This window comes from Eulemur rufifrons, chromosome 10 (assembly GCF_041146395.1).
Source record: "Eulemur rufifrons isolate Redbay chromosome 10, OSU_ERuf_1, whole genome shotgun sequence".
Classification (NCBI taxonomy): domain Eukaryota; kingdom Metazoa; phylum Chordata; class Mammalia; order Primates; family Lemuridae; genus Eulemur; species Eulemur rufifrons.
In genome coordinates, this window is record NC_090992.1 from 706,741 (window position 1) to 727,104 (window position 20,364).

General features: G+C 40.9%; 1 protein-coding gene across 4 annotated transcripts in view; it reads right to left on the reverse strand.

Annotated features, from left to right (window-relative positions):
* Nucleotides 1-17,147, reverse strand: part of FNIP1 (folliculin interacting protein 1) — a 120,228-nt gene extending 103,081 nt beyond the window's left edge. For 3 of the 4 annotated variants that reach the window (XM_069483589.1, XM_069483588.1, XM_069483587.1), the window contains exon 1: nucleotides 16,996-17,147. In XM_069483589.1, the coding sequence (XP_069339690.1) occupies nucleotides 16,996-17,087 (92 nt within the window). In that variant the 5' untranslated portion in view covers nucleotides 17,088-17,147. Of the gene's footprint in view, nucleotides 1-16,335; nucleotides 16,345-16,995 lie in introns of those variants that run through there. The other variant, XM_069483590.1, reaches the window with a different exon arrangement.
* Between the last annotated feature and the right edge of the window lie 3,217 nt (nucleotides 17,148-20,364).

A 20,364-nucleotide genomic window follows, 5' to 3' on the forward strand; every position in this document is an offset into this window, starting at 1 on the left:
ACAAGAGTAACATGGCCCCGTCTGACTGCAAGAGCTGGGAAATGCGAAAGGGTCCATGCAAACTCTGTGAGGGGGAAGTGCCTGCCATGAAGTGGAACTGCTGGGTCGCAGGCCGTGAGCATTTTCTACTTCACTAAATAATGCCAGGTTGCTTCCCAAGTGGGCATACCGACGCCTACTCCCACAAGGCTTATACGAGGGTTTTCACTGCTCCACATTCTTGTTACTATCCGGTACTGTCCAACTTTTTGGTCTTTGACTAACTAATGTCACTCTATTTGACCTGCTCTTTCCCAAATATGGTGGCTATGGTTTTGCTACATATCCTTTATCTACCAAACATGATCGAGATTAAGGAAACTCCCTTCCAACTTTGCTAAGAGTGTCTGTCATAAATGGAAGGTGAATTTTATCAAGTGAATCTTTATCAATTAACCAATTATCGGGTCTTTCTCCTTTAATACACAACAAAATACAATAACTAATACTTAAATATTTCAATGTGCCAGACTTTGTTGAAAGTGCTTTTCATGTACCGACTCAATCCTAACAAACTGGTGAAGTACATATTATTTACATGTAACAGATAAGGAAACTGAGGCATAGAGATTTAATTACTTGTCCCAGGTCTCACCATAAAACAACAATAGTGGCATTCAAGACCAATCAGGTTGCAGGATCCAGGTTCTTAATGCTCTACCTTTGCTACCCATCAAGCTTTGAGAAAATTATCTCATCTCTCTGTGCTTCAGTTTCCTCATCTATAAAATAGAAACAATATTACCTATCCTGTGAAGTTGCTTTGAGGATTCCATGAATGAATATACATAAAATCCTTAAAATTCTATCTGGCATAATAGGAAAGAAATATTTTGCTATAAAGTTAACAATAACATCTTCTTATCTTTTCATCCCTGCTTATCTATAGATATGTCTCATTTTTACTGTTACTATTTATCTAAACATCATTTCTCTTTTTTAGTTATTTTTACCATGTTTGCCTATTTCAAAGAACCAACTTTCAGTTTTTTTTATTTTCTCTACTGTACCTTTGTTTTCTAGTTCATTAATCTTGGCTCTTAGTTTTATTTCTTTCTAGTGTCTTTGGGTTTATTCTGATTTCCCTTTTCCAACTCCTTAAGCAGAATAGTCAACTCATTAAACTTTGAACCTTTCTTCTTCTCTTTCTATAAACCTTACAAATCTCACTGTTAGTACGATTTTAGCTACATCCCAAGTTTTGTAATATGGTTTTTTTTTTCTTTTTAAATTTATTTATTTTTAAAATTTTGTTATGATATAATCTGCTAGGTCTTTCTTTTTTAAATTTTTATTTATTTTTAATTACTATGGGTACATAATAGCCGTATATCTTCATAGGGTACATGTGATGTTCTGATATACGCATACAATGTAAATTAATCAAATCAGGGTAACTGGGGTATCTATTACCTCAGACATTTACCATTTCTTTGTTAGGAACATTCCAACTCCACTCTTTGGTGTTTACTGTAATTCAGTTCTGTTTTAACTTCCATTTAGGCTTTCTTCTTTGACTACTAAGTTGTTTCCACAACCAACTGTTCCATGAAAGTAAAAAACCGTTTCCTTCAGTTGCTGAGTGCAGGTTTCTAAATATGCCCATTACATCAATAAAGTATGTTTGATTTTGTTTCTAAAATCTGTTTTATTAATTTTTTTTGCTACTTGACCTTCAACAAGTAGGCATGGTATATTAAAATCACCCACTAATAGTAGACCTATCCATTTCTCCTTGACAATTTTTGCTTTACATATTTTCAAAATATATTATACCTTTCTGGTGAATTGAGCCTTTTGTCATTACGTGTATCACTAGTAATTTTGTTTTCTTACAGTTTATTTTATCTGATGGGGCTAGAGCTACATTACATTTCTTTTGGTTATTTGTCTACGTAACTTTTTGTATTATTTGCTTCCAGTTTTTCTGTATTTGTACATCTTAGATATTTATTTTTTTAAACAGCAGCATACAGCTTGACTTTATCATTTGCGGCATAACAACTTCTTGTCTCCACTCCATTCTTTAGTCTGCTTTCACTTAATGTGATTCTTAATATGCTGGAATTTATTCCTACTGCCTTATTTCTCATAGTGGTGTATTCCCATCCATTTGTGTGTCTGACGAAGACATACATAGCCCTCACTCTCAGTTTCACTAGATGTCAGTTCTAGACTGATAGTAAGTTTCTCTTAGCGCCACAAAGATACATCAGCAGGCTCTTTGGACAATTTGGCAGTTTTCAAACTCTATTTTTTTTTTAATTTAAAAGTTTATTTGAACAGATAGTGATTAATGAACAGGGCAGCTCCAGAATACAAGCAGTTTGGGGCTCCACCAAAGGGGCATGAGGAGAAAACTTTTATAGCGTGAACGCAGAAGCCAGGCAAAGAAAATATTTGATTGGTTAAAGTAGAGCAGCAGGACTTATTTGGATCACTCTAGCGAAAAGTCCACAGGTAGAGGTTAGTTGCTGGTTTCTGACTGGTTAAGCTTGTTTCATTTTCCTAGAATATGACCATTTACACTGAGTTGGGTTTAAGTTTGCTTCCACAAGAACCTACAGCACTGGAGCCTCACCGCGCACTGGCCTCCCAACTGATTATTTTAACATAGGAAGCTGTGTTTTTGCTGAGGAAGGAGCACGTTTCCTTCTTTCCTTTGACAATCATGAAGCTCAGAACTAGTCTGTGGCCTACCTGTAAGAACTGCACAACTTTTCACAGTATATATTTCAGTATAACTTACCCTTAATGCTCAATGACAATGCACCTGGTTATCCAAGAGCTTTGATGGAGATGCATAAGGAGATTAATGCTTTCAAACCTGCTAACACAACATCAACATCCATTCTGCAGTCCATGGATCAAGGAGTTATTTCGACTTTCAAGTTTTATTATTTAAGAAACACATTATGCAAGGCTACGATTGCCATAGATAGTGATCCCTCTGATAAATCTGGGCAAAGTAAATTGAAAACCTTCTCGAAATGATTCGTTATTACAGATGTCATTAACAATATTCATGATTCATGGAAGAAGGTCAAAATATCAACATTAACAAGAGTATGGGCCGGGCGCGGTGGCTCACGCCTGTAATCCTAGCACTCTGGGAGGCCGAGGCGGGTGGATTGCTCAAGGTCAGGAGTTCGAGACCAGCCTGAGCGAGACCCCGTCTCTACTAAAAATAGAAACACATTATATGGACACCTAAAAATCTATATAGAAAAAATTAGCCGGGCATAGTGGCGCATGCCTGTAGTCCCAGCTACTCGGGAGGCTGAGGCAGTAGGATCGCTTGAGCCCCGGAGTTTGAGGTTGCTGTGAGCTAAGCTGACGCCACGGCACTCACTCTAGCCCGGGCAACAGAGCAAGACTCTGTCTCAAAAACAAACAAAAAAAAAGTTTAACAGATGAGGAGTTGCTTCTTATGGAAGTGCAAACAAAGTGGTTTTTTGGTTTTTTTTTTAGGCTAGTCAAGTGAAGCAGTGGGACTGGAGAAGGAACAAAGGAATCTATAACTATTTGTGATCAATTAGTTGTAAACACCACTGTACTCTGACCAGCTGAAGAAAGTGGTTTCTTGAGATGAAATTTACTCCTGGTGAAAAAGTTGTGAACACTGTTGAAATGACAACAAACGATTTAGAACATTACATAAACTTAGGTGATAAAGCAGCAGCAGGGTTTGAGATGAGTGAATCAAACCAATTTTGAAAGTTGTTCTATTGCAGGTAAAGTGCTATCAATCAGCATCGCATGCTACAGACAAATCTTTCATGAAAGAAGAGCCAATGGATGCAGCAAACTTCCGTGCCGTCTTATTTTGAGAAATTGCCAGCCACTCCAGCCTTCAGCAACCACCATCCTCATCAGTCGCAGCCACCAACAGCAAGGCAAGACTCTCTACTAGCAAAACAGACAACTCACCGAGGCTCACATGACTGTTAGCATTTTTTAGGAATAAAATATTTTTAATTTAAGATACACTGATTTTTAGACATAATTGCATACTTAACAGACTATGGTATAAACATAACTTTTATATGGACTGGGAAACCAAAAATGTGTGTGACTTGCTTTATTGCAGTATTAGTTTTATCGAGGTGGTCTAGAACCGAAACCACAGTGTCTCCAAATTATGCCTGTATACTGTGAAGTTAGCCTTCCTCATTCCCTGTCTTATCCTTACCCCTTACCCAGAACAGAAGTATATTCTTTTCAGAAACTGACAAAGAAATGTCAGATTAAGTGTCATTAGGGTCTTAAGAGAAAGAGGTTTAGACACAGATCTGAAAACAGAGGATTAAGAGGAAGAATGAGAATGAGCTCTTGGAAATTAAAAAACACACAAAAATTCACCCAAAAAATAAGACTGATGAAATCTCCCAGAAGTAGAATAGAAAGCTAAGGAGACAGAAGTTAGAAGACAAAAAAACAAGAAACTTGAAGGATCATTATAGGAGACTTCTCCTGGAGATCTTACTAATAAAAGCTCCAGAGAAGTGATGCGATCAAAGAAATCATATAATAAAATTCCACAGAACTAAAACGTCTCCAGTTTGAAAGGTCCACCAAGTATCAGCAAATGAATTAAAGAACAAAAACAAACAAACTCTGACAACAAAAATCCCACAAGGTACATCACTGTGAAATTTCAGAATGAAGATGACAAGAAAATCGAGAAAATCCCAAAAGCTTCCCAGGGGTTAGAGGTACAATTTTGGACTCCGCAGCTGCAATATTGGAAGCCAGAACACAATCAAGCAATGTCTTCAAATTTCTAAGTTAAAATGAAACTCAACCTAGAATTCTATCCTTACCATACTGCCAACCAAACACAAAAATAGAATAAAGACATTTTCAGACTTGCAGAGTCTCAAAAATATACCTCCCCACACTCATTCTCAGGAAGTTCCTGGAGAGATTTGCTCTACCAAAATACAGGAATAATTCAAGGAGGAAGAATCCATGGAAGCCAGTCAATGGGGAATCCACAGAAAAAAGGTCAAAAGAATTCCCAAGAGAAAGACAAAGGAAGCCTCATAACAACATAGTGGAGCAGACCTATGGGGCCAGTAGTCCAGACTGGAGCTGGAGAAGGATGGAAGGTTCCCAACAGCATATATCCAGGAGGAAAAAATATGAACTGATTATCTGACAAACAATATCTAAGAGAGAAATTGTTTTGAGAGCTGTTTTATGGAGCTATTGAAGGATACGGAAATACTTAGCTAAAGATTTCAAAGAAAACAATGCAAACCAAAGAAAAGTAATCATCTTCAACAAAAAGAAAGAAACATAAAATATACTTAGCTCAGCAGTGAACAAACATTTATAATATAATATAGTTAACCTTGATCATTTAAATTAACCAAAAATTTTAATATTGGAAGAGGGAAGAGGACAAGGAAGGATATATTTATGCATATGTGTGTGTAAGACCTAAATCTTTAATTATCTAGAAATTAATAACACCTAAAATAAATAAAGAAAAAACCCAGTACATTCATATTTTTTAAAAATATAAAAGTAAATGCCCAAAGCAGCAGCACAATAATTTAAAAAGCATTATAGTTGCCTCTAAGAGCAGGACTAAGTTTGAGGCAGGGTGGGACAGGGAACTACTATCATAATACTGTAAGTAAATTCCTGCCATAATGCTGTTGGGTGAGGGCAGAAATTCAACAAGTAAAATTTGGAGTCAGATTATAACAAGTACTGAACTTGCTCAGCCAACCAGACAGGAGTCCATGACTGAACATAACCATGTTACAGATGCTGCATTAATGAGGGGTTTTACTGTTTAGTCTTTAAAGTATATTCGAAGTATTTCTCTGACAAAAATGTAAGCTTATTAGCCAGGCCCAGTGGCCCGCACTTGTAGTCCCAGCTACTCAGGAGGCTGAGGTGGGAGGATCTCCTGACCCCATGAGTTCAAGTCCAGCCTGGGCAATGCTGAGAAACTCTATTTCTTTAGGAAAAAAATTAATATTTAAATTATTCACAAATAATTTCTACTATGTTTTTGTATTTTATAAATATGTAGTTTATATGTTTTATAATCTAAAGTAACTGGGAATTAATCAAAGGCAATACAAAATCCCTATCTGTGGAGTCATATCAAAAAACTCCGTTTTATTCACCTTCTCATTAACTTCACAATCTGTAGTTTCTTGCTATAAGTGAAAATCTCCAAAAATTATATAACAGACCATAACAGGCTGGGACAGCAGGCCAAAAAGCCACAAAAGCCTGCCAGCCGCGTCCTCCAAATGGCATCGTACTGATAAACTGAGATGGCTCAGACCTGCACGTTCTTGACACCAACTCTGCCACTCTGACCACTAGGATTATACCGAGCAGAACTGAAAGTATATGAGGGTGGCCAACCACCTTTGGGGTGACTCAAGATACTCTGTGTTGGGCAGTGTGAGTACAAGGAAGCACTCACCGTGCCCCCAGAGAGCTGGGTTATATTGTTACTCCAGTCCCGATAAAGTCCCTTAACAATCTTAGAAGGTCTAAGGACACAGGATGCTCAAATAGAAGAGAAATCCCACAGTACCTCAAAATCTCTTGTGTTCTTGAAGTAAACTCTGATTACCAAGAAGAGTCCATTATTTCATTTATTCCTTATGTATTCGCAAATACTGCGTATGTCAGGGAAGACAACTATGTGTGCACACACACATACTAACTGTAATAAATGTTATGAGGGGTATAAATGAAGGGATATAACCTATTCTGGAAAACCAGGCCACCCTTGCAACCTTAAAAAAAATTAAAATAACGATGACATTTTCCTTTAAATTAGTAAACATTGATGTCGAAGAAAAATCTGCTTAAATTATTACTCATTGAATGAATAACTTCAGGCAAACAACTTGAAACGGGAATATCTCTGTTATAGCAAATGAAACTTTTTCAATTCAGTGACTATTTTATTCATTTATTCGTTCTTCAAATATGTATTGAATACCTTCTCTGAGCAGAAGTACAGCACTAACCAAGTTAGCAAAAGGCTGTGCCCTTACCAAACTTACAATCTAGGGAAGAATATAGACACATAAAAATGCAATTACAACACCAAAAAATAATTGCCACAATGTAGAAATACAGGGAAAATGTGGGTTTCAATGTGTTGTAGCCATGGTATTCCAGATAGTATACAAACACATGAAACGGATTATTCTCAGGAAACATGAAGTAGTTCGAATCAGAGCCCACATCTACAGGAAAAAGCAAACAGATGACTGGAAAGGAGAAACTAGAGGATGAGAGGGTGCTAGGTCCTGAAGAGTGGGTTTGTTGTAACTGCAAGTTTCACCCCCTCTTGCTCTCTCCCAAACTCTCTCACTCCCGTGATACCTTTTTCCATGGAATGACCAGTAAGAAGACCCTCAGCCTCCAGAACTGTGAGCCAAATAAATGTCTTTTCTTCATAAATTACCCAGTTTCCGGCATGCTGTTATAACAGCACAAAATGAACTAAAGCAGGGAATATGGGGAGAAATTATAACATCTGAGTACTTGCCGTGTCATTTACTCCTCGAAACAACTCTAAGAAGGTATGTGCAATAAACACTGGGACACGCTCTCTCCAGCGCCTGCTCCCCACTCCAAACAGCATCTTGTGTAAGACTGATGTCACTACCAGCTCCAGATGTACTATCCCAATATCAGAGTGACCCCATCCCCTTGCCACAGTAACTGAAATGGACAGTCTATGCCTAAGCCAATCAGGGCACGGATGGATGGCCACAGATAAATTCAGTGGTCACATCAACAGCACAGTGTTAGGACTTTTGCTGGAAATCCTAAAGTTGAGCGGTATGAGACAGGAGACCCAGAAGCACTGCTTCTAGCATTTCCTAATGACAAGAGAGAACAAAGCCTGAGGACTCAGCAATTAAGTGCCAGATCTCAGGTTTAAAAACCAAGCAGTCTACACCTAAGAGCACATTTAGGAATAACATTGATCAGGTGTCGGGCAGATGTGGGTGGGGGAGGGGATGGGTGCATGCATACATAATGAGTGCGATGCGCACCGTCTGGGGGATGGACACGTCTGAAGCTCTGACGGGGGGCGGGGGGCAAAGACAATATATGTAACCTAAACTTTTGTAGCCCCACAATATGCTGAAATAAGAATAAAAAAAAAAAAAGAAAGAAAGAAAGAAAAAATAAATAAATAAAAAACCCAAGCAGTCTGATTTCAGAACCAAGAGACACAGACACACACACAGACAGCCCACCTTTAATGACTATGCACACATAATGCTTCCCAAGGTTACACATACAGGTCACACTGACTGGGGCAGGGATCTGCACTCAGGTCCATCACACCAGCCACAACACGGCAGAAGGACTGACAGGCCAAACGGAGGAGGCTGGACTTTGTTTACAAAGGCTCTGAAACTCAAACATCTCAGTTCAAATCTCAATTTCATCATTTAACTAGCCATGTGACCTTGGGCAAGATATTTAACTTCTCCATGTCTCTGTTTACTTATCAATAAAATAGAGATAACTGGACCTAATGTATAAAGCTATTCCAAGAATTAAATGAGTTAATATGTGTAAAGCACTTAGAACAGCACATGGCACAGAACAACCCCCTTTTAAGCAATAGGGATTCAAAAGAAGGTTCCTGGGTGATTTGATCAGAATTATGGCCTATGAAAACCCGTTTAGAAGAATGGTATGGAGGGGAACACAGAAGTGGGAAAGTAATGTCAAGTTTTTAAGAAAGGCATTAAGAGTTTGAATGAGATGATGGCAGGGAAAATGAAAAAGAACTGAAGCTACTGCAGAATTTCAATCAATGGAACTTAACAAGTGAACAAATGTAGCAATCAGAGAGAGGGAGAAATAAATAAGATTCCCTGATTTTCAACTTGGTAGACTACGAATGGTGGTGCTAGGAACAGAAAAAAGGTCAGGAGAGGGTGTTTTAGGATTCCTTTAAGTAAAAGTGATTCCGATATGTTTTACATGGGAAGTTATTTTAAGCAAGTCTTTCTTAAAAGATAATTTAAACTTGGCATGATTTAAGATAATTATTACATTAGTAAGAAATGAGGTCTAAGCTTCATAAACTGAATTTTAAAGCTGTATTTTTCAGTAACCTGTATATTATTCAATAAACACAGTTTCTAAAAACCAAACCTATCTGCACTACTTAGGAATGGAAAAGCAAATCAAATTTAAAAAATTACAATATCTGTACTTCTTATTGCAAAATTAGAGTCTTAGGACCAAATATTGATACCATAGAGCATTACAAGTAATTACTTACAATTGTCAGCTTCCCACTTTAATAAGACAGATATATCCTAAAGAAGTCTCTATAAAGACTATTGGAACTTTCTACTATTTCTATTATAGTATTAAAAAGTGCAATTTACCGAGAGGTGGTATTTTAAAAATAAAAATCTCATAAGGACAAAAAATAACAAATGCTGGCAAGGATGTAGAAAAAAGGGAACTCTCACACCCTGCTGGTGGGAATGTAAATTAGTATAGCCATTATGAAAAACAGTATTGAAGTTCCTCAAAAAGCTAAAAATAGAACTACCATATGATCCAGCAATTCCTCTACTAAATATATATCCAAAGGAAAGGAAATCACTATGTCAAAGAGATACCTGCATGCCCATAGTTACTGCACTATTCACAATGGCCAAAATATGGAATCAACCTAGTGTCCATCAACAGGTGAATGAAAAAACTACGGTATAAATACACAAAGGGATACTGTCCAGCCATTAAAAGAATGAAATTCTGTCATTTGCAACAACATGGATGACCCTGGAGAACATTATGTTAAGTGAAATAGGCACAGAAAGATAAATACCACATGTTCTCACTCATATGTGGAGGCTAAAAAAGTTGATCTCATAGAAGTAGAGAGTAGAATAGTGGTTTTAAAGGTTGGGAAGTGTACAGAGAAGGGGCAGAGGGGGAGGCTGGCTAACAGAAACAAAATTACAGCTAGATAGGAGGAATAAGTTCTAGTATTCTACAGCACTGTAGGGTGACTATAACAATTTATTGTATTTTTTAAAATAGCCAGAAAAGAAGATTTCAAATGTTAACACAAAGAAATGATAAAGGTCTGAGGTGATCGATGTGCTAATTACCCTGACTTGATCATTATACATTGTATACATGTATCAAAATATCACCCTGTACCCCATAAGTATGCACAATTATGTCCATTAAAAATATATTTAAAACAAATTAAATTCAATAAAAATTGAGTGTAGCAAATTTTTAAAAAGTACATTTAAAAAACAATACTTCTGCAACATGATTCTTATAGCTATTGACAATATTAAAAAGCTAGCTTTTTGGCAGGGTATGGTGGCTCACACTTGTAATCCCAGCACTTCAGGAGGCCAACGTGGGAGGATCATTTGAGGCCAGCCTGAGCCAGAGCAAGACCCCGTCTCTACAAAAAATAGAAAAACTAGCCAGGCATGGTGGCACAAGCCTATAGTGCCAGCTACTGGGGAGGCTGAGGCAGGAGGATCGCTGGAGCCCAGGAGTTGCAGGTTGCAGCAAGCTATGACAATGACACTACACCCTGGTCTGCTAACCTGGGTGACAGAGCAAGACACTGTCTCAAAACGAAAAAAAAAAAAAAAAAAAAAGAAGCTAGCTTTTAAGAACTTCAAAAGCAGCCAGCGCAGTGGCTCGCCTGTAATCCTAGCACTCTGGGAGGCCGAGGTGGGAGGATCGCTCGAGGTCAGGAGTTCGAGACCAGCCTGAGCAAGAGCGAGACTCCTCATCTCTACTAAAAATAGAAAGAAATTAGTGGGCCAACTAAAAATATGTATATATAAAAAAAATTAGCCAGGCATGGTGGCGCATGCCTACAGTCCCAGCTACTCGGGAGGCTGAGGCAGGAGGATTGCTTGAGCCCGGGAGCTTGAGGTTGCTGTGAGCGAGGCTGACGCCACGGCACTCTAGTCTGGGCAACAGAGTGACACTCTGTCTAAAAAAAAAAAAAAAAAAAAGAAAAGAAAATGAATAAAATAAAATAAAAACAAAACAAAAAAAAGAACTTCAAAAGCTCAAAATATAACATAAAATCAAAATACTAAGAGTGAAAAAATTAACTCAGCATTACAGACTTTCCCTACAGAAATAACAAATAGAAAGCTTTAGCAATGAAGCCATTTTCTCACCTCTCATCTACCTCACTTTCTTCCCCAAACATTTCCCACCACCACCCCCAAAAAAACAAAGGTCACCAATTACCTCCAACTTGAGTAATTATGGACACTTTCTTGTTTCTCATCTCACGAGACCTGTCAGCAACCCACATACAAAACAGTTTATCACTCTACCATTTTAAACACGTTCCTTTCTTAGGTTCTCTAACACCACACACCCCTGGCTTTATCCCATCTCTCTGGCCATTCCTTCTTTATACACCTCCCTCTCTCAGATTGGCACATTTTAGATCTCCTCAGGGCAAAGCCTGGGTCCTTTCGACCTCTCTGTCTATACCCTTTTCCTAGATGACCTCATACACTTTGGAGTTTTAATATTGACCATATACCCAAACTCGTATCTCCAATCCCAATCTCTACTGTGAACTCTAAAATTACTTTATTAAACTATCAACTGGACATCTCTAAGTGGATATCTCATTAGCAATTAAAACTAGATCAAATATCCAAAATAGAACTTTTTGCCCTTTCCCTCTGCCCTTAAATTATTTCGGCAGGGCACGGCGGCTAATGCCGCAGTCCTAGCATTTTGCAGGCCAAGGCGGGAGGATCACTGGAGTGATCACAGGAGTTCAAGGTAAAGTGAGCTGCAGTGAGCTACGATCATGCTGCTGCACTACAGCCCAGGTAACAGAGTGACACCCTGTCTCAAAAAAAATATGTTTCATTTATTCAGTCTATAAATACTGAGCATATGCTCAGGCACTGTGCCGTATACTCACTGACACAACAATCTGAATTTAGGGAAGACAGATGACAGTAAACTGTAAAAAGAGCTATGAAGGATATAAAGTGTGTTCTGATGGAGAATGGGGAGAGGGCTGCTACTTTCGATGAGGTGTTCAAGGTAGGTCTCCATAATATGCTCTCCCTCTGAAAACGGCATCTGCCTGGCTGCTCTAGCCAAAAATCTATGCCTCCACGTCCCACAAACAACCCAACAAGTGAAGCTACAGAGTTCTAACTCCAAAATAAACCTTAATGCGAACACTGCAGAGAGCTCACAACAAGCAAAGAGAGACGTGGACAAGTAATGACAAGCGTGACAGATGTCACAGAAGGAAATGCAGTAAACCATTAAAGTTATAGTCGGATCTAATCCAACCTGGGAGAAATAAGAAAAGGCTTCCTGGAAGGAAGGGATGATTAGAATAAGCCCAGATGATCACTACAAAAAGCTAAACAAAAAGGTATACAAGACTACGCCAAGAACAGGTAGTAGTACAGCATGGCAATCCCAGAATGTACAATAAATCCAAAGTGACAAAACTTTAGAAGGGGGAAAGTTTTGTTTTGTTTTTTTACACTCTCATGTTCATTGAGGGAGAGCAGATGAAGACATGACCAGAAGAAAGCAAGAAGTTATCAAAGACTTGGGCCAGGTGTGGTGGCTCAATTCTGTAATCCCAGCACTTTGGGAGATCAAGGCAGGAGGATTACTTGAGTCCAAGAGTTCGAGACTAGCCTGGGCAACACAGTGAAACCCTGTCTCCACAAAAAAATTTAAAAATCAGCAGATATGCTGGCGCACACCTGTAGTCCCAAGCTACCCAAGACGCTGAAGCAAGAGGATCATTTGAGCCCAGGAGTTTGATCCTGCAGTGAGCCATAATAGTGCCACTCCACTCCAGCCTAGGTGACAGAGCAAGACCCTGTCTCACACATACACACAAAAAAGTTATCAAAGACTAATGAGATCATGTCAAAAAGGAACAAAACTCAACCTAAAAAGGCTTGCACTGGCCAAATATGGAACGCTTTGACTGCAATGGACTAAAACACACTAAAATCCAAGAGCTCATGATGATCCTAAAAGATGATAATTAAAAAACCTTCACTGAACAACTCATTACCAATTATTCTGGAAAATGATAAAAGGGATAGGATCAAACTTTTATGCTGCCTTTTCTTTAGCCAACAGTAACCAAACAGTTGATCAGTGAAAGTTCTTCCATCAAATAAACGCAGAAAGAATTACAGAATTGGTATATCACTATTTTGTAAACTCTAACAAAATAATTCAGATAATGATCAACAAAGGATGCCAAAACAGTTAGTCAAAGTGGGAATTTTTTAACAGAAGAATAGGGCTGATGCTACTTGATGCCACTAGAAGTGGGACAACCAGAAGTGCAACTCTGATGGGTAGGAGTACACAGCAACATCTGTGGAATACTTTTATTAAAAAAAACAAGCAAAAAAAAAAAAAAACCCAGAACATAAATCTAATAAAGTATTTGACTTTGAGTTTTCGGGAAAGACGGGCAATAGAGGAGTAAGTTAGAGCAATTCTCAAACTTCAGCATCAGAACTGCCCGGAGAGGACTTTTTAAAACACAGATTGCTGGGAACCAGTGAATTAAAGGAAACCATAAAAAAGCAAAAACCAAATACAGAATGTAGGAAATTTTACATTTAAAAGGGGGGGGCACTGTTACAGAAAAAAATTACTTAAGCTGTATAACTGTAAATGCAACATACAGACTCTTAAGACTAACAAACCTACTGTAAAAAGACATCTTAAAACAACTGAAAAAAATTGAATATGGACTAAGAATAACTTATATTAAGGAATTTCTGTTAATTCTGTTAAGTATAATTATAGTATAGTGGCTATGATTTTTAAAAATGACCTTATGGAAAGAAAAAAAAAGTCAAGGCTAGACAACTGGCAAAAGCCACACTCTACGGAGTCTGGGCCCAAACTAAATGGTTTTACACAAAAGAGTGATGTCATCATAGTAACAACTGATTCCGGAAAGCCATGTGCTAAGCACCACATTAAGTACTTTACGTGACTTATTTCTAAATTCTTAAAATAACCTTGTAATGGAGATATTAAATTGCTTACACCATTTTGTCTACTGATCATGATCAGAAATTATATTTTTCAAAAGTCTGAAGTACCGAGAGTAGTTTGGAAAAGGGTATGAGTGATGGCAGAAAGACTAATTAAAAGGTTGTTGGGACAGATTAAGAATCCCTACTGCAGGCGGTAAGAACAAAACTGTCATACATTCGGAATACAGGTTGAACACCTCTAATATGAAAATCAAAACCTTCTTGAGCACTGACACGATGCTACAAGTGGAAAATTTCACACCTGACCTCATGTCACAAAGTCAAAACTTTGTTTCATAAACAAATTATTAGAAATATTGTATAAAATTACCTTCAAGCTATGTGTATAAGATGTGTATGAAACTGAATGAATTTCATGTTTAGACTTGGGTCCCATACCGAAGATTTTCATTGTGTATGTGCAAATATTCTGAAATCTAAAAAAATTCAAAATGTGAAATAGTTCTAGTTCCAAGAATTTCAGGGAAGGAATACTCAACCTGTATAACAAAAACAGAGAAACTGGTTTCTTGAACAAAACATGAATTATGTCCTACAGACACTTCACTTTAAAACAAACTTCTTCACAAGAAATTTATTTTTAAAGCAATCATTTCTATACGTACTGCAGTAACTGGGCTTGTAATTCCACGGGAAGAAAACAGAGAAAACATAAAGCAGTATTTCTAGAAAGCACCTTCTTTCCCAAACTCTTTAAATGGCAAAAACAAATTACTGTTCCAATTCTACAAATGACTGAAAGAATGTCCTCCCTACAATATCCTTCAAACTCATCTCCAGCTCAAGAAACTTGGATGAGGCAGGGATCTGTATGGTGAGGGTCCCAGGAGCGAAGACTGGAAGGAAGGCGGTGGTCCCTGGCCATCTTTTCCAACAGAGTAACCATGAAAGACAATACTGAAAGGCTCCTCAGTCTTCTTTACCCAAAGTCTCTCCTGTCCCAGAATCCTACTGTGGCTTATCATCACTGGGCCTTGTACGTTGGTTATTCTAGGAACTGCCTCTTAGAGACTGAGCTACAGTTAGTTGCCAACAGCTAACTGTGCCAGCCAAGCCAAGTCTGATTTAACAACTTAAGCTGACTTAAACAAAACCAAAAAAAGAAAAGAAAAGAAAGAAAAATGAAAACAGAGCTTTCATTTTCTAACATGTACACACTTTATTTTTAAAGCAATCAGTTCTATAATGCAGTTATTGGGCTTACACGTAATTCTTACTTCCACTGGAAAAAGGATTACATAGTTATCTACACTGCTACTTGCTGTCTCTCAAAAGGTGGTTGGGAAACATCAAATGAGATAACTAATGAGAAAGTTCTTTGGCAACTGTAAAGCAGTATTACACAATTATACGGTAGACTTTACATTTAAAAAAACACACATGAAAATGCTTTCTCACGTAAGTGACTTGAGACCCTTGTAAACTTGGACACCCAAAGTCAATCTTTGCTAGGAAGTAGAAAGCGGTTGCCTACTCAAGTGTCGCCTTTTAAATACCCCTCCAGAGCCTGCTCCTATTGCACCTTGAGTTACTGGATGACTCAATGCAGTATTAACTAAGCTGTACTTTCATTTTTCAAGGGAAAAACACTAAAGAAAGATTTAAAGAAAGGCAGATGAGCGTGGCACATTTCCCAGCAGAAAAAACCAATACTTAGAAAACTGTCTTTTACTAAGCACTTTTCCAAGATGTTCACAACTGAAATTTTTCTTTCCCTAAAAGTCACTTAAATTTCTTTCCATTTATACATCAATTTCACATGTATTTGCTGAATGTTTCCTGATGTGACCTGCATTAGCCAGAGAGGGCGAATAATTTTAAGAGTATCAAAACCTTCTAAACCAGCATGGCACAATCATTTCACGCGTTTGCCTACTGCAAATTTCGACAGATTCTCATTTTCTCCCTCCTGTTAATACAACTGGTTTCTCTGCTATCCCACCCATTGTGAGCGAGAGTTGACATTCAGCCTAATTATATTTTCACGTTTCCACATTGGAAGGCACATCATCTCTCCTCAAGTGCAGTTTTCACGACCAAATTTTACCTTGAATCCAGGTCTCTATCAAATCTTACAATCCTACAAAGTTATTCTACCAGCAACAGGTACTATAACGAAAAATTAAGAAAGCCTACAATACCACAAAATATTTTGCTATCATTTTCAATTTTTAAAGACTTTTGCAGTAACAGTTCTGGGGAGGAAGGTTCTACGGCCAATTCTGATGCCAGACTTTGCTGGATTCGGTCCTGCTTCGCTCTGGGCACCAGCAATCGCAACCGCTTAGGTTTCACGTTCCCCTAGGCACCGCTAGGGTCGCGCGGCCCGGTCCCCGCACACCCCTTGTCCGCGTCCGGGAGGGGACGCACCTCGCCCGCCCGCTGCCCGGCCTGCCCCGCACGCGGAAGGCTCCCGAACGCGCGGCTCCCGCGAGGCCGCCGCGCCGGCGCGGGGCGCCCGGAGGCCGGCTGGTCACGGGGCGGGGGGAGGACTCGGCTCGAGGACAGCGGCGGAGGTCCAGCCCGGCCCGCGCCCAGTTCTGCTCGGTGCCAGGAAGGCGTGTGGACCCGCAGCCTCGGGCCGCGACGCCAGGGCCGGGCAGGCAGAGCCGCGCGTGGCTGCGAAAGGACGTAAACAAACCGCCCCGAGGAGGGAAGGGGCCGCGGCGGGGGCCGAGGGGGCGAGGACCGCGCTCCAGCCCTCCGGCACGAGCGCGCCGCTCCCCCGCGCACCAGGAGCCGGTCCCGGCGCGGCGACGCCCCGCGGGCCCGAGCCCCGAAGGCCCCAGCACCGCGGGAGCCCGAAGCCCACAGGCCGTCGGCCCCGCGCCCCCGGCCCGCGGCGCCTCACCTGAACACGCAATCCGGGTCCCGGGCGTCCCGGCCGGGCGCGCCCAGCCCGCTCCGCTTGCTGAAGAGTTTCTGGAACAGCGTAGGGGCCATGCTGGCCGCGGCCCAGCCGGGGTCGCTCCGCTGGGCGCCTGCTAGGCCCCCACTGCTAGAGCCGCCCCGCCACCCCCATGGGTGCCTCAGTCATATGACAGAAATTAGTCACTTCAAACGGCCACGGCGCGCGGGGCGGGGCGCGAGGCAAGGCCGGCGCTCATTGGCTGGCGGCGAGCCGCATCACGTGGCGCCGCGCGGAGCTGGGGGCAAGGCGGGGGCGTGGGGCGGAGCCGGCGCTCATAGGCCGGCTGGTGGTCCCGTCACGTGGCAGCGCGCGGGGCGGGGCGCGGGCTGAGGGGCGAGGACGGGAAGGTGACTGCAGACGTGTGAGGGGAAGGCGCTCCGGGGCCCCGCTCCTTCCCGGGGAGGGTGTCCGCGGCCACGGCAGGGTGACGCGGGGACGGCGCTGGGGCCCTCCGGGTGAAGAAGCCTTTGACTCCGCCCACCCACGACAGGCGAGGTGCGTGGGGCACCACGGACGGCCGGCCCCGCCGACCCCTCCCGGGCGTGCGCGGCCTCGCACCTCCACCTGGCCCCGGTGCGGAGCTGGGCCCGGGCGGCCTGGGAGCCCGAGCCCGGCCCGCGCGTGGCCGGCCGCGGCGCGATCGGAGCTGACAGCGCGGAGCCCGGCTCGCGGGGACGGGGGCGGATCCCGCCCGGAGCCCCGGCTGTGGCCGCGAGGACGACCGCGGGCGGCGCTCAGAGTTTCCACTGTCGCCTCCAGCCCTGGCACGGGGAGCTGGAGTCTGGGAAGAGCTGGGGATTGGAAGCCAGGAGTTAGGCTCGGTTTCCTTGGTAACCAACAGACTCAGAAGTGAAACCAACGAAGCGGGGAAGCCTAGAAGTGCATCGATGTACGAATATCTAGCCCTTTACGCTAATTATTCAGAATTTCAATAAGTCTATCTTAATATCTAGGTATGAGGAAGGGAAGAGCTGTGGAACTGTAACCTAATGATTGGGGGGAACACTTTCTAAAGAAAAACATTGCTCATAAATGCCTTTACAGTCTTATTAAAGCCCTGGAGCCAAAATACGTCAAACTACTGTTATAAATTTTTAGCGCCCCCATCGATTCACTCTCTTCCCCGCCAGAATCAGAAAGTTTGTACAATGGGATGCAATTCTCTGAGAAATGTGGATGTCAGGAAATAACTGGTATATGATTGGAAGGCTAGACAAAAATCCTTCGAGAATTTAACTAGGCATACAAATCAAATTTTCTTTAAGTGGCTACCAGCTCCAGTGATTTACAGCCAGAGTTTAAGCTATAAATAAGTGGTCCTAACATATAAAAAAAAGTAATAGGCAGAATTTATATCTCTTTAAGAATTTGCCAGTGGCCAACATAGAGTTCCACGACTAAGAGATTCATGTATTCATTCCACAAATGAACGAAGTTGTACTGGGGATACAAAGTAAACAAAAAGACAGAACTTACTTTCTAGGTGAGGAAACAGTAAAAAAAGTAAATAAGGTAATTTCACATAGTGACTGGTGTTGTTAAGTAGTAATTTCACTAAAGTAACAATTAGGAAATAAAATAAGGGCATGGAGGTCTCTCTAAGGAGGTAACATAAGGTGCCTAAGTTAAAGGTCAAAGTTTCTGTACATTGCCCAAGCTCTAGAAGTTACTGGGCAATACAGCCTCAAAATAGCAGGACTGCAGCACCTATACATTTCAGATAATCCTCTGGACTCACATCCTATCAATGAATCAATCATGTGAGGAAGTTTTGTTTTTACACTAGCAAGCTACACTAAATGAGTGCAAGTGGAAACGGGCTCAAGTCTGTCTATATAGGACCAAAGACACTGAGGACTAAGGGATGTCCATGACCGACACACAGAAGAGTGGTTCCAGGTCGCCGCAGAAGGAAGTTTCCAAATACAATAACCTTGTGTGCTTTCATCTTGGGAAAAATTACTTCATGGGTAATTATAGATATTAATAGTAAGGGAAAGAACACTGCTTGCGTAAGAGATGCTTTATTTTAGTATTCTCTATCATGTAATAGCTTCATTTCTGTGGTCTCATTTAGTCTTACACTTGAAAGGTACAGAGAAAAGTAAACCTACTTCCTATCATTCATCACATTTCCCGCATGTTTCAGCATACTACTAAAATCACAGAGTCAGAGAGCACTGATATGAGAGAAATGACATATGTTGTAATACAAGAGGATACAGCTATACTTAACTATGCAGATTAAATTTTAAATATCTTCAAGTTCGGTATCAGTGTATATTATCTTTTTTTTTTTTTTTCCTTTTACTTAGTACTACCTCTTCTCCCAGAGAAGCTGAGTTGTCCCACAAGCAGCCTGTGTAAGGTTGGGGAGTTGGCAAGGAGGAAATGCGAGAAAGAAAATAATTGTCACTAAAAATCTATATAGAAAAAATTAGCCAGGCATAGTGGTGCATGCCTGTAGTCCCAGCTACTCGGGAGGCTGAGGCAGGAGGATCGCTTAAGCCGAGGAGTCTGAGGTTGCTGTGAGCTAGGCTGACGCCACGGCACTCACTCTAGCCCGGGCAACAGAATGAGACTCTGTCTCAACAACAACAACAAAAAAAATAATTGTCATCTACTTACTAATGCTGTATTATATGAATGTGGAACTGGGTTAGAAAGATTAGACATACAGCCTACACTGTCACTCAGGAGAAGATTCAGTCTTCCCAAAACCCCAACAGCCCATGGGTTTCTATCCACCTGCTTCCAACGTTACCCTCCTGACAGCACAAAAGACAGGGGCACTCTTCATTATCGCAATTTTGTGGTTACCAGGTACAGGACAAGGTGGCAATAAAATGGAATCTTGCTCCTTTAACCACCATGCTAATAAGTATGGCCTCAATTGTGAATTATCCTGAAACGAATTATAATTTCATTGATAACATCTCAGAACAAGACATTCAAAATCAAGATGATCAAGTCAAAGTGCCTGAATAACACTTCACTGAGTGAAAGAAAGAAAAAAAGCAAGAATGATGCCTAGGTTTTTGCCTTGAGCAACGAAGTGTAAGTCATTTCCTTATGAAGCACAGATTTGAAGACATAAACCAAGCATATTGTTTGGACACATTAAGTCTGAATTGCCTAGTAGACATCCATGTGGAGATTCTGAGTAGAATACATGGGGATAAGCAGGACTGGAGAGAGAAATCTGGCAGGCATCAGCTCATGGACAGAATTTAAAATAATGCAATGGATACTTTACCTAGAGAAACTGTATATACAGAAGAGGGTTCAGGACTAAGACCCAAAGAGGAC